General features: G+C 36.7%; 1 protein-coding gene and 1 long non-coding RNA gene across 4 annotated transcripts in view; one reads left to right on the plus strand and one right to left on the minus strand.

Annotated features, from left to right (window-relative positions):
* LOC117678315 (phospholipid scramblase family member 5) overlaps positions 1-14,581 on the plus strand; it is a 16,126-nt gene continuing 1,545 nt past the window's right edge. The window contains exons 1-7 of one of the 3 annotated variants that reach the window (XM_034439291.2): positions 22-195; positions 2,761-2,903; positions 8,157-8,199; positions 9,126-9,346; positions 10,468-10,629; positions 13,126-13,287; positions 14,430-14,512. In XM_034439291.2, the coding sequence (XP_034295182.2) occupies positions 183-195; positions 2,761-2,903; positions 8,157-8,199; positions 9,126-9,346; positions 10,468-10,629; positions 13,126-13,287; positions 14,430-14,468 (783 nt within the window). In that variant the 5' untranslated portion in view covers positions 22-182 and the 3' untranslated portion in view covers positions 14,469-14,512. Of the gene's footprint in view, positions 196-572; positions 658-2,760; positions 2,904-8,156; positions 8,200-9,125; positions 9,347-10,467; positions 10,630-13,125; positions 13,288-14,429; positions 14,513-14,581 lie in introns of those variants that run through there. The other 2 variants (XM_034439292.3, XM_087872644.1) reach the window with 2 other exon arrangements.
* LOC148113077 (uncharacterized) overlaps positions 9,718-14,581 on the minus strand; it is a 24,488-nt gene continuing 19,624 nt past the window's right edge. The window contains exons 2-3 of the long non-coding RNA XR_015728604.1: positions 10,045-10,109; positions 9,718-9,769 (exon numbers count right to left, since the gene is read on the minus strand). This is a non-coding gene — a long non-coding RNA (uncharacterized LOC148113077). The remainder of the gene's footprint in view (positions 9,770-10,044; positions 10,110-14,581) is intronic.

The following is a 14,581-nucleotide window of genomic DNA, read 5'->3' on the forward strand; positions in this document are numbered from 1 at the left end:
AGAAAGGTGATATGTTTCCATGCTATTCTTTTGCAACCTGACTTGTAGACAGACATTATCTGAACTTTCTGCATGCTGTGCTTTTTCCATTCCCCTTCTGCCCTGTTGCAACCAGGTAGCACGTGTGGGTTTTTTTTTTTCTTTAACCCAGATTACTTTGAAGAAGTGATCCAGGCAGCTTCATGGCTTCTCAAGGTAAGTGCTAATATATAAAGTATAACAAGAGATAATATTCATATAGCAATCAGTAATATGATTAAATGGGAAGGTGAAAGTCCATTTTAATTTCTGCTCTGAATGGAGGTAGAATAGAACGGGATGTCAAGGATAATATATAAATTTGAATCTGCATATGTCTTCATAGGTATTTGATATTGATTATACTCCACTGCCTGCTCTAGTCTGCAGGTATGTATCGGTGCTATTTATTCAGCAAGAGGAAAACTCAGAAATGTCAGGCTTCCATTAAAAAGGTTTGCATCCTTCAAGCACACTTCACCTGAGAAATCTCACATCAGCAACTCCTGATCATTCTGAAACATGCTTGAGAAAATTCCTGCTAACAAGCTTCTGAAGGACAATTGAGTGCAATCAAACTGAAGGGTAGTTCATGCCATGTCTTCCCTTTAGTCTGAGACAGCTAACTTCTCATTAAAGGTGAAAATTGCAGCTTGGCTGAAAAGCCTTTCAAATCTTTCCCCCCCCTCCCCTTTTTTTCTTTTTCTTTTCTTTTCTTTTTTTTTTAAAAAAAAGAGTGTTACACTTTAAAATGAAGTCAAATTTCTCTCTTACAACTTGCAGCTTGTCTCTTTAAATAGCATGTGTGAAAATTTGGTAGAGAAATTCTCTAGAAGTACTAACAAGTTCACTCCACTCTCTTCCCATCATGGAACAATCATAGATGAAATGCTTCATTAATGCAGTCTTCAAGCCTGCATGATTTTTGTTGCTTGCCCCATGAAATCAAAATACTTTCATCTTGGCACTTTCTAGTTCCTTCAAAAAGGTATTATTCGTGAAATGGAAAGAATGTGGTCAACCTCCTGGAGAAAAGAAAAATCCAAGTAGCTATTATAAAAACATTCTGCAGAATGAATAGTCTAATTTATGTGCTAAAACAGAAAATTGTAATATTTCAATTGTGTTAGCAAAATCATCATGCTCCTAGAAGATATCCCACACCAAAAGAATATGAATTGTATATCAATTTTTAAATTTTTGGTTAAACCACTTTATTTTCATTTTAATATATTATATGTGATTAGAAAGAAAGAGAAATAAGATCTGCAAATTAAGAAAACAACGCAAATCATGACTCAAAATGTCCTCATTTTTCCACTAATAATTCCAGTATACCTGATTCTTGATTTTCTGGAGTTAATTTAAGTCTGAGAGGAAAGATTCCACTTTGCTTGAACTTTTAACTAATAAAACCTCACAGTAGCTCATGTAATACAGGTTTTGGCAACAGCACAACCCAGTGAGGTAACATGATGCAGGAGAACCAATGAAATATTTACAATCCAGTTATGCATATTTAAAGAGAAAGAGAAATTCAAAGGGATTCTTTTTCCTTCCCGTGGTCTTAAGCCTTGAAGGAAAGCTGTGGTTGCAATAATAATTAAGATCCCAATACAATTTACAGGATGAAGGACCAATGTACGCATTCAAATAAAGGACTATAAATTCATCTTAGTCTATAACTTCAAGAAAGATGGATTTAACTTTTCAGTCCAGAATGAAAAAGATCATCATGTAGGGTCTCTTCAGATGTGGTACCTGACCTCTTCTTGTTTTTAATTCAGAATAACAAGAATATGAACTGGAAAAATTAGGTAAAATGTGAGTAGTCAGTGCATAATGATGTAGATAAGAGATCAGGAAGAAACAAAAAGTTGGAGACTTTGTTATTTTAGATACTTTTAATGAGGGGGTAGGACTCTGACTAGTAGATGGTGATAGGTTTCCATATGCCTGCTCCATATGTGGTCCTTTAGAGGATGGACCACAGGTCCCTTCATGCTTCATTATTGATCACGCTGATGTAAAGATGAAAGCCAGTAATTATCATGGTATGATGACAGTGATGTAAATAGTTGATAACTGATTGACTTCATGGCTATGCTGTGCTCTGTAAACAAGCCACTGAAATAGAGTGAGAATGAAAAACAACTTATATGAATTGCTTTGGAACATAAAAGGGACTGTGCATCCTGGTAAGAATTTTAACTTCGGGATATCTTATATTGCCTTCTTTTGCTCCTAAGCTAGGGAAAGGGAGGCAGATGGGAAAGTGCTGGGGAAAAAAATAAAACTTTGTGAATTCATTTGGTTACATGATGGCGCCTAGGCAATCCAATTTACTAATCTTACCAATTCTACTTCTACAGAATTTATATAAAGTATATTCAGCCATCCTTTATAAGGGAGATGGGTGGTTAAGAAATATGAAATATTTATGAATAAATAAACCTCTCAGAACAGTATAGGAATTATATTTCCTGGACCATATGTAGCTTTATCTTAATAATAACAAATATTTCTATCAACATCACGTGGATGAACTTTAAGGAAACAATTGTTGAAAATTTATATTTTTCTGCATATTTTTTGTGGTTCCAACTTTTGGTCCCTTGGCTCAAGGCCTCAATAGAACAACTATATACGATCAGGCTATGTGGTTTTACATTTAATGGTATATATGATTGCAATCCATTCTCATTCCTAATGTAAACGTTCTGTTTCATGCAAACGCTCTAGGTCCGGTTAATAAAACCATGCAAGATCATCTTCCAGGTTTTCTGCACATGCCTGAGCAAGCAAAGCCTTCAGAAACAACCGTAATCTGGAAACAAACCCTGCTTCCATCTGGTTTTCCACCTGGTCTGGAATACTTAAGACAGGTCCTGTTCCCATTCTAAATAACAACTATAAAGTTATAGTAGATGCATTATGAGCTCCTGTTTAAAATTTATTTCATGTTAACAAAAATACCTGTTATGCCTTCTGTATTTTTCTGCCTATAGTACAATTTTAAAATTAGTATCCAGATTTGCTACTTATTCCTCTGGTGTCCTCTGGTATTAAAAAAATGATATGTTGTCTATGTCAGGGTTCCAAGTAACACCCCCAATGAAAGAAGACTCCGAGAGTAGAGTTTCCTCAAAGTTCCATTTTATCAGAGATGTCATATTGACACATCTGGGGAAACCTAAATCTGAAAGCTTCCAGGTTTTCTCAACCCAAAAGAACATGCAAGTCCTTTCTCCTGCACCCACATGTCCATCACAGGGTCCAATCAATGCACCTTCCCAACTGGAGATGCCTCCCAGGCACCCCACTCCAGTTGCAGGGCAGAATGTCCTTGACTCTCAAAGAAAAGAATGTTATTATGGCTAGATATCTCTCCACTCCATACAATCCCCCCTCCCAGTTTCCCACAGCACTAAATGTGGCAGTCCTGAAGATCCAAAGTAAAAGATGGCTTCCAGACTGACAGTCTACAACAGGTGTCCCCAGCTCCTGGTCCACAGACCAATACCACTCCAGGGAACAGGGTCATACACATGGAGAGTATTGTTCTGCCCCAGCTACGGACCCCAAAGAACACAGCACACACAAAGTTTGTACAAAACTTAAATTTACTAAAATAACTCAGTCTTTTCCAAACAAATGTTGTTAATAAACTTCCTTAACAGCCTACAAAAAAACAAAGATAAAGTAATCACAATCTTACTAAGGTTGGCAAAAAGCCCAGAAGCAATTTGTGGAGATCCAGACGCGAAGGAGAATGAGCTAAAGTTGTTCCCTACAACTTGCTTCAGTCAGCATTACCCCTTAAATAGGCTAAGGGAGTGGCCAATTAGCCCCAAGCCTTACTCTCAATGAGACCTCCTCCTGAGAATCCACTCCTGCCTTTTGGCAGCTCTGCGCACCCGTGCATCAAGAAGAGGCTCCTCCTCTTCATCCTCTTCACTTAAAGGAGCTTCTGGAGGTTCTAAAGGCCCTGGCTGAATCCCTGCCTTCTCATTGTCTGACTCGGGTGCCAGCTGCCCAGGCTGCTGGCGCAATACCACACCAGCCTTCTCACTGTAAGAATCAGCTACAATCCACACAGGTCTCTGACGGGCCACAACAGGTATGGTGCACAAAGCTTCATTTGCACATGTGTGGCATTAGGTCGTGCACATGAAACAACCCTTGCCACTGCCACCGCCATCACCACTACCGGACTGTGGAGCCACAAAGATTGGGGACCACTGGTCAGAACAACAGTCAGAAGAAACACATTGTTATTATTATATACACTTTAAGAATAAGGAAGGGTTTATTCCTATTTATTCATATGGTTATGTTTTTATAGTCCTGTCTGCTGCTTAGAAAGGCTGGTCCTATTACAGAAAATTTTTCTTGCTCTTCATCTTGAAAACTGCTAACCTTAACCTTTATGAATGCACCACCAAACATTTTTTAAAAATGTTTTTCTGTCCCATTTGGCTCCAATTAATGAAAATAGGTGAAGTGTCTGAATCTTGTAAATAATAGCTTACAAGTGAGGCCAACCAATATCTGCTGGTACACTTCCCAAAAGATTTGTGTAGATCAACAATGGTGTCCGTCTCTCAATTATTTAATGACTGAAGGATTAAAATTATTTTAATCCTTAATCTATAAGAATTGAAAACCTGTCCAAATGAAACTTTTACAGTGTAATCATCATAGGTCAGGGGAATCAAACTTGCTGCCCAGGGACCGGATGCATCATGCGCTGGCCACACCCACCCACACCCTGTTTAGCGAAGGGGGGAAAGTTGTAATATGTCACATTATGCCGCTGTGACGATGTGAGTTTGACAGCCCTGTCATAAGCTCTTCCAGACTGCTGGCCCTTCCATTTCCAAAACCCTTACAATCTAGATTAAAATCTAATCAAAAAGTTTCTGATTTAGCCTTTTCTTCCCGAGGTCTATGCTGATATTCACATTAGGGCAAATGTCTATGTTTTTATTTTTTGCAACATAAATGAATGAAATTAAAAGCTGCATGGTTACCATGGCAACAAGCTTGTTTTCCAATACCTCCATAAATCCTGGCAAGAAGGCTCTATGCTAATAAATAGGGATGCGAGGAGAATTGAGAGAAATCAGAAATGAAATGGTTAAACCGCAAAGAAAGCTTATTTTGCATGTCAGTAGAAATGATAGACAAGGGGTTATATACATAATCCAAGAGATGGGAAAACATATTGGCTGGGGAATTCTGGGAGTTGAAGTTTACAATACTTAAAGTTGCCAAGTTTGAGAGCCGCTGATCTAAACAATATGTAAGCATTCCACAAAAATGAAGACAAAAATGAATGTCTGCAAGTGCTGCCTGTTTCTTTCAGGAATTTTGCAGATGGCTTATAAAATATGATCTGCAAATAAGCCCCTATATTCCATGGTGCTTTTGTCTTTACTGCTTTTAACTTTCTCCAGTAATGAGGAAAAAGGCTGGAATAGGAATATTATTTTTTGGATTTTTTTTTTCATGGCAGCATCTGGCTAAGATTGGATGGGAAATACTAGGGAATCCCAAAACTGTAATCTAGGCTGGAAAGTCAATAAAACTTCATGGAAGAAAGCAATCGCAAATAATGTTCCCATTGCTGCCAAGAAAATTGCATGGATGTTCTTGTGGTTATTAGGGATCAAGTTTGCTTCAAAGGTCCTTTTTTGGGGCGGGGGGGGTATTTTTCAAATTACAGAGATGTTTTATGTTCTCCAAAGCAGGGGTCTCCAACCTTGGCAACTTTAAGACTCGTGGACTTCAACTCCCAGAATTCCTCAGCCAGCTTTGCTGGGAGTTGAAGTCCATAAGTCTTAAAGTTGCCAAAGATGGAGACCCCTGTTCCAAAGTATTTTCTCGTCCCTCATGTCTTATTCAAGCAAGGAAAGAGTTCCCTGGCAGAGCAACATTTCTTCTTTAATAAATATTGGGGATTTGCCCATAACGCTGAAGTCCCAGAACAGTCAATTATTAAAATTTGGGCAACAAAAGAGGCTAACATAATGCGAAATTCTTTCCTTCTGCTTATAAGGAAATTAAAATGTGGCAATAATAATGAAGGACAGTTATCTTGCTACTTAATTTGTGCATGTATGTATCTGCGTGTGCATGTGTACATATTCACATCAGAGTTGACTCCCTTGCTGTTTTCTCCCAAGGTTTTTCAGAAGTGTTTTGCCACTGCCTTCTTCCTAGGCCAGAGAGTGAGTGACTGGCCCAAAGTCACCCAGTCAGCTTTCATGCCTAAAGTAGAATTAGAATTCCCAATCCCCCAATTTTTGGCCTGGTGCCTTAATCACTATACCAATCCCACAATGATTGATTTGCTTTTAGCATAACAAATCGAATAAAGTCAACCAATGTGAGTTTGTAAACTTTGCTTTATGACATTGTGACTCTGTGACAATGTGAATCCAGTCAACTGTGGGTTTTTGAAGAAGCCATAATGTAATTAAAAAATCTAATAGATCAAGAGGAAAAAAAGTGTCTAGCCATTGAGATTATAATTCATGCAGTAGCTTTCCAGTCTGGGAAAAAATTCAGGAACAAATTTGAATGTTGCCAAACAAATCAAGCAAATTTTTCTAGCTAATTTATTAAAGTGATTAAAGAAAACTAAAAAAAAAACCCAAAGGGCATAAACAACAAGTCAAGAAGCATCAAAATGCATCAAAATGTCAAGGAAACTGTGATGTAACAGTTGTCAAAAGAGACAATCCAATATTAGTTTACAACTGGCTCTCACTGATTGGGCTGATGTTCTTATAAACAGTGAAGTAAATCTTGCAAGATTGAAGTTTGCCAATGCCAGGTGTTGATTCTGGAGCTTCTTTTTTCTAATGAAGCAACATAACTATTTCCATGTTCTTTCTTATTGTAAAGTTTATGATGAAAGAGCAAAGGTTTAAGAGCAAAATATGATTTTGTTACGATCTGTCTTTTTCTGCAAAATAAATAAATAAATAAGTGGTCTAACCCATCTAATATTCTGCTCCAGGCTCAGATTTATAGCATGAAAGAAGCTAGTTTTGAAGTTTTCTACAAAGCACAACTTTTGATTTGCAGCTGGACCTAACTTGTGAAATCAAATTCAAATTATGAAACCTTAGAATGTCTGTCACACCATCACTGCAGTTTGATCTAAGGCTCTGTGTCTAGCGCTATCAAATTTGATCAAACACTTCCAAATACTCCATGAAAAGTGTTGCTAGAAATCCTGTTCAGTCATAACAGCATAGCAGATTCCAAAACTCTCTTATCATTAAATAATGAAGGTTGGACTTGGATTTTTCCATATCTTGAAAGAAGGGAATAAACTTGTTCAGTGTCAAAAGTGTTTGTGTCAGTGACAGTGTTATGAAAGATGTCTCTCTTCTTTCTGATTAAGTTTCTGGCTCTGAATAATAAGTTCCTTCCTCCTCATGCTAAATGTCACAGCCCTGTTTAAAAAAAAAATCTGAATGTTGCTTCAGAATGATCACCTGTTTTAAAGGTCCACGAGTCATTTCAAGAACTGAAATTATTGTGTAATGCAACATTTTACTTGCTTTCCAATTTAAATGGAAAAAAATTAATGAGTAATTCATCAGTGCAGCATATTCTTGGTTTTTCTCCAAGAAGGTTTTCCTGGTGTAATATTGTTTCCACTGGGAATTATAAGAAGCATAATAAACAGCTTGGCTCTTTTATATTTTTTTAATCAGGCTGATCTTTATTAGAGTCTTCATCAGAATAGTTAGAGACTCAAGGGTCATGATTACTACCACCAGCTAGTAATAACATGGCAATAGAAGGACATTGTGGTTTCTTACTGTTTGACCCTACTTAATTTTAGGTGTTCCATTTCATTTTCTTCACATCATATATGAGCAGAATTTTTACAGACATGATGCTGTAAATATTTCTAACATATTTTTTTCCAAATAGATTCTCTGAATCTCCCTATGCAAATTTGGCTTAGTTCTACTCCAATTAGTTCACATTATTGAATTTCTATTACACCCTGCAAAATCTTTTGATTTATCAATGAAGGTAGTTGATAAGTATGAACTTCTTTAACTGTTCTCAGATTTTTAGTGTTCTCAAGTTATCTCTTCAATTTTGAACAGTTGGATCAGATCATTATTCACCAGCAAGTGGAGCTTCTTCAAGGTATTTGAAGTCTGGATTCCTATACTAAATAGAAGATGGCCAAATTTGCCTGTTTCTAGTTCATAAAACCTTTCACATTTGTTAAGTTTTAAGCAAGTGGTTGGTTTGCTTACAGAAGTAACTATATGCTTTTCTCTCACTAAAACCAAGTAATATTGAAAAAATTTAATAGGCTGGTGCATTCCTTGAATGAATCAGCTCATGTTATATCCTATGTGATATTTAGCATAATAAAATATTAGGCTACTGAGTTCCATCTGATGCTAATATAATCCTTATGCTGCAGTCTATTGTATAAGGCAGCGGTCATCAACTGGTGGTCTATGGACCACTGGTGGTCCGCAGAAAAATTATTTGCATTTTTTATATTGCACTAAATACTATTTATCTTTTTTAAAAAATTATATTAGTAGTCCACAGAATTTAAAATTATGAATTTGGTGGTCTCTGAGGTCCGAAAGGTTGGTGACCCCTGGTATAAGGAACAGCATAGGAACCATGGTGGTGCAGTGGTTAGAATGCAGTACCACAGGCTACTTCTGCTGACTGCCAGCTGCCTGCAATTTGACAGATCGAATCTTACCAGGCTCAAGGTTGACTCAGCCTTCCATCCTTCCGAGGTGGGTAAAATGAGGACCCAGATTGTTGGGGGCAATATGCTGACTCTGTAAGCTGCATAGAGAGGACTGTAAAGCACTGTGAAGCAGTATATAAGTCTAAGTGCTATTGCTATTGCTATCAATTACTGCACACAAACTGGAATGAGATTTGTGCTAATGGAATGAATGAATCCAAAGCTAATAACATAACCTCATTTTATGTGGGCTATTTGGTAGTTGAGACATCTGATCTAAAAAAGTTTAGATTTGACTGAGCTTTAAATGTAAATGTAGTATTGTTCAAAATGTCTATCCCTTTGATTATAGTTATACTCGGAACTGAAACCTGCAGTAAATATGAGATAAAAAATCACATGGGGCAAAGAGTTTATTATGCTGTGGAAGAAAATGGTTTCTTTGATCGGAACTTCTGTGCACCATTACGGTCTTTCACCATAAGAATCACAGACAATACTGGTCAAGAGGTGATAACTGTGAACAGACCTTTAAGATGTAGTAGCTGTTTGTTTCCATGCTATCTTCAACAGGTTTGTAATGTTTAAAAATAGTTTAATTATAGAGTAACTGGATTAATTTGACTATGGAGATTCTCAGCCATCCAGGTCGTGGTTATCCCAAAGATGTTTTTCTTCAAGAGGCAACTGGACTTTCTAGTTTTTCTTTGAAGATGTTTCAGTTCTCATCTTTTTTCAGATGAAAAAAGCATATTTGGATTAATTTGAATTTATAACATACTTTGATGTGGAAATTGTTTTGAATTGGAAGTACATTCTAATAAAAACTCAATTCAAAGCAATTCAGTTCAATACAGTAAGATTTTTAAAGAGTAGGATTAAAAAAAAAACCTCGTAAATGTCTTGCAAGCCTTCCAATCTCTAGAGATATTCTTTTCCAGTTTTATTTCTTCCATAATTTCTGTGCCCAGGGGTCCACATGTGAGCCTTATGCCACTAAGGAGTGATGTGATGATAATTACAATTAGCAACAATAGTAGTATTTTTATAACATCAACTTTATAGCATAAACCATACTCCCTCACCCAGCATCCCTGTTTTGAAAGAATTTATGATATAAGGAGAGAAATTGAAAATATAACTATTTATGTATATGTGTGGGTGAATATACATTGGCTAAAGAGCTCGCAATATACTAAGAAAATTTCAGATATTTCATATTAATAGAACAAACAGGTTCTCTCTGATTAATTATAAATAACAGATTATACCTTAAAGTAAAAGAACTTTTATGGCAAAAAGCTCCACTTGTTCCTGGAGTTTCTTCTTTCAGAAACTGAAAAGAGATAGAAGAAAGGACGGTGAGACTAGGAAAAATAATGTAATTAACCTAAATTGATTTTCATCTTCAGTCATACATTATTGTATTTTAATTTTGTTAATTTCTTCAGTTTTAACTATAGTTTTATGTTTTCATTGTAAAACTTCAAGATTGTTAAGAAAATAAGCTTAATAAGCAGCCAAACATAATGATTCAGCCCCAAATTTTAGAAGCACTTTAGGGCTGAATGCAAAGCTTGGTAGGAATGCCCATGTTGTGTCTGTACCATTTAAAGAATAAAACAAAACAAATGAATATATGCATCAGGTATATTATTCATATGCTGTCACTTGTATTTTTGATTGCCTACTAGTTAGAAGTTCAGTCACCTCCTGGAACCACAATTGGCTACGTTGTGCAGAAATGGGACCCCCTGCTACCAATATTTACAATCCGGAATGGGAATAATGAAGATGTGTTGAAGATCACAGGTCCTTACATCACATGCGGTTGCTTTGGAGATGTTGATTTTGAGGTTCTTTTGGCAACATTATTTGAGTTTTCAGTAATAAGAATCTGCATCAGAAATGTCAAGCAGGCGTTTGCGAGAGAGAGAGAGTGAAATGAATCAGTGTTTTGTTATCTAGAAAGTTCATGTTGGGCACCTTTGGCCAAACTGACAGGAAATTGAGGGAGCTGCAGTATCTACCCCCTCTGGATGATGTTGGTTTCAGGAAAACCCTGAGTTGCAGTCCATAAATGCAATTTCAATTAATAATTCTATGCAGGTGACTCTTATATTCCTTGTCTTCTCCTTGGAGCATTAATAGCTCCTAGAAGGTAGGCATACTGTAAAGGCAATATCTATTTTCCACAGTATGTGATTCATACCAATATCTTATCAACAATGTCAGTTTGAATAGTTATGAATAGTTTGAATAGTTATTTGCAGAGCAGCTGAGAGACATGACACACTACTATTGAAAAAGTGAATAAAAGGAAGTTAGACACGCACTCTATCTGTGCCTTTCTCTCTCTCTCCCCCCCCCTCTGTGCTCTCTCTCTGTGTGCTCTCTCTCTGTGTGTGCTCTCTCTCTGTGTCTGCTCTCTCTCTCTCTCTCTCTCTCTCTCACACACACACACACACACACACACACACACACACACACACACAACTGCCAAGATACAGAACAGAAGAGTTAAGTGAAAGTACCTCTTCAGTGAATGTAAAATAAATGATTGCAACTAGCTTTTACAAGATGGTCATTAGTTCAAAAGTTTTAGATAGTTCCAAATTCAGAAAAATTTCGCCCATCAATGGTTTTATTAATACAAGTTCTATATGGCCTATCCATGTTGCTAATGGGACAGTTAGAGAGAGTCTTTGAATGTTATTTGCAGAAGTGCCATAGTTGAAAAAGGCTTTTTTCAGAAAATGGCATTCTTAGGCACACCAGGTATCCATCACTTGAAATATTCTTGCCCTTACTTGTCCATCACTTAAAAGAGGGGTGGTAGTTGAGTTCAGTCTTAATGGTTTTAAGCAGCAAGAACTACTGGGACTAAGATGATGAGGAAAAGTGGGTCCATGCTCTGCATGTATTTATTGATCACCCAAATCAAAAAAAAATTACTCTGGATAACTAGAGTCAAATACAAATACAAAAAGCACATAATACTTTAAATGCCAGCTAAAGCCAGAAAATGTCAACTAGACTGAAATGTTCTGCAATACAACATTCGAGACTCCAGTCACCTGGACCTAAAGGTTTGGGGAAAGAATCAGGGTCAGAGGCAATGTCATATACCGTATGTATTGGTTGGACCATGATTTTTTTGGTTTTCCTGGGATTTGAAATATTTGTTTTCTTTTTCATGTTAAATTAAGTTTTAAATTAAATTAAATTTAAATTTAATTAAATTAATGCCTGTTTCAGGCATACACATTATTTCTGGTTTGTTTCCAAAATGTAGGGAAATAAACTTTGGTAGTGAGGCCCAAAAGGCCACAGAGAACACAGACAGTATGGTTGAAAGTTATATCCAGCCTTGGGAACATAGGTTGCCTATCCCAACATTCATTCATTCATTCATTCATTCATTCATTCATTCATTCATTCATTCATTTATTTTAAACAGTTGCCCTCCCATCTGATGAATCATAATCCAGGATGGCTCGCAAACAACAACGCTATTAACATCAAATCACAAAACCATAGGAAAAACTCCTAGTTCCACAAGGGCAACACACACATACACACCACCTGCTCTGCATTCCATTTTATTGGCCTTCAACTTCGCTTATGTTAAACATAAAAAAGACGTGGAGACTCTAGAAAGAGTGCAGAGAAGAACAACAAAGATGATTAGGAGACTGGAAATAAAACATGTGAAGAACGGTTGCAGTAACTGGGCATGGCTAGTTTGATGAAGAGAAGGACTAGGGGAGACATGATAGCAGTGTTCCAATATCTCAGGGGCTGCCACAAAGAAGAGGGAGTCAAGCTATTCTCCAAAGCACCTGAGGGCAGGACAAGAAGCAATGGGTGGAAACTAATCAAAGAGAGAAGCAACTTAGAACTAAAGAGAAATTTCCTGACAGTTAGAACAATTAATCAGTGGAACAACTTGTCTCCAGAAGTTGTGAATGCTCCAACACTGGAAATTTTTAAGAAGATAATTGGATAACCATTTGTCTGAAGTGGTGTAGGGTTCCTTACCTAAGCAGGGGGTTGGACTAGAAGACCTCCAAGGTCCTTTCCAACTCCTATCCTATCCTATCCTATCCTATCCTGTCCTGTCCTGTCCTGTCCTGTCCTGTCCTGTCCTATCCTACCCTAACACTTAGCATGCTAAGAATATCCTTAGCCAAGTGGAGAGAAAATCCTCAGTAAATATCAATTTGTTACTTTGATAACCAACAGTGTGTCAGAAGGACTCATCACAGTTAGATAAATTATTTAAATATTTCAGAAATAGACAGGTGAAGTTTTCCAAATAATTTCTATGCTGTTTTTTTTCTTTCCTGCAGGTAAAATCTTTAAATGATATGTCAACTATTGGCAAGATTTCTAAGTATTGGTCTGGATTTGTCAATAACATATTTACTAATACAGCCAACTTCGGCATTCAGATTCCTGTGGACCTTGATGTAAAAATCAAAGCTGTGATGATTGGTGCTTGCTTTCTCCTAGTAAGTATGTTTCCCATTCTTTCTTCTCTCTTGATTACTTTATAATATTTTGATACATCCCAAAAATAAGCGACGTATCACTTGATAACTTTTAAAGATATATCTATATAATCATTTCTGCTACTACCAAAGGCTGGTAAACTCTGCGCTAAATACAATAGACTTATATTGGGATGTATATATCTTTGTTCTTATTTTGGATTATTGTTCTGTGTATTATCAAAGTCAATGGGAAGGAAATATCATGACCTTTGCTAGGCAAGCATATTAATTATGGGAACTGTAGCCCTAATATTTCAAATACCGTATTTTTCAGAATATAAGACGCACCTTAGTTTTTGAGGAGGAAAATAAGAAAAAAGCTAATTGGCAGGTGGATCGGCCTCCCGGAATCAATCAGCTGTTCCCAGAAGTGAATTTTAGCAACAGGTTCCTTGGTTGTGACCTCTGTGCCTTGCTTTTTTTCACTTTTTTTTCTGCCTCTGAAACTTCTGAAATTCTTTTTCAGAAAAAAAAAATTCTGCCTCTGAAACAGCTTCAGAAAAAAAAGCCTCTGAAGCTCTGTTTGGGGGCTTTTTTTCCTGAAGCTTCATTTCTGATGCTTTTTTCAGCCTCTGAAACCTCAGTTTGAGAAGCTGGGCGGGGCTACATTCGGAGTATAAGACGCACCCAGATTTTCACCCTCTTTTTTGGGGAAAAAGGTGTGTCTTATACTCCGAAAAATATGGTATGTAGTATTGATAGAAACGTATTACATGGCATTTTTAAAACCCTGCTGGAAATACTTATCAGCAAAGAAGGAAGCCTAGACAAGTTATGTTCCACTTCTGCTTTCCCTTCTGCAACCCTAAAGCTGTCATATAACTTTTTAAAGAAAATTGCATACCAACTAGTTGTTATTCCACTACTTTATTCATACAAGACTAGAAATAACATTCTCCTGATACTTAAGGCTTTCCAATTTCTTCTAGCACAAAATTGTCTTCGCCCAGAGGCACCACACAGAAGAGCAGCTGTCTAATAAAAATAATAATAAGCATAATAAAAGTCTTTGGTGTAATGAAACCTTACAAGTCAGCTTTTTGATATTAATTGTTGCCATTTTGTATCTTGCTCATCATTCACAGTTTATTTATTTGTAGGACTTAATGTTCTTTGAGAATTCCTTGGATGGATTGTAACAAGCAAGATGATAGGAATAATAAAATATGCAAACGACATTTCAGTAAGTAAGAATGAAACATAAATTGGTTGCTTTGGCTTTGAAGACTTATACATAAGACACTTCCTAATT

Source organism: Pantherophis guttatus, chromosome 6 (assembly GCF_059756535.1).
Source record: "Pantherophis guttatus breed Tessera chromosome 6, ASM5975653v1, whole genome shotgun sequence".
Taxonomy (NCBI): domain Eukaryota; kingdom Metazoa; phylum Chordata; class Lepidosauria; order Squamata; family Colubridae; genus Pantherophis; species Pantherophis guttatus.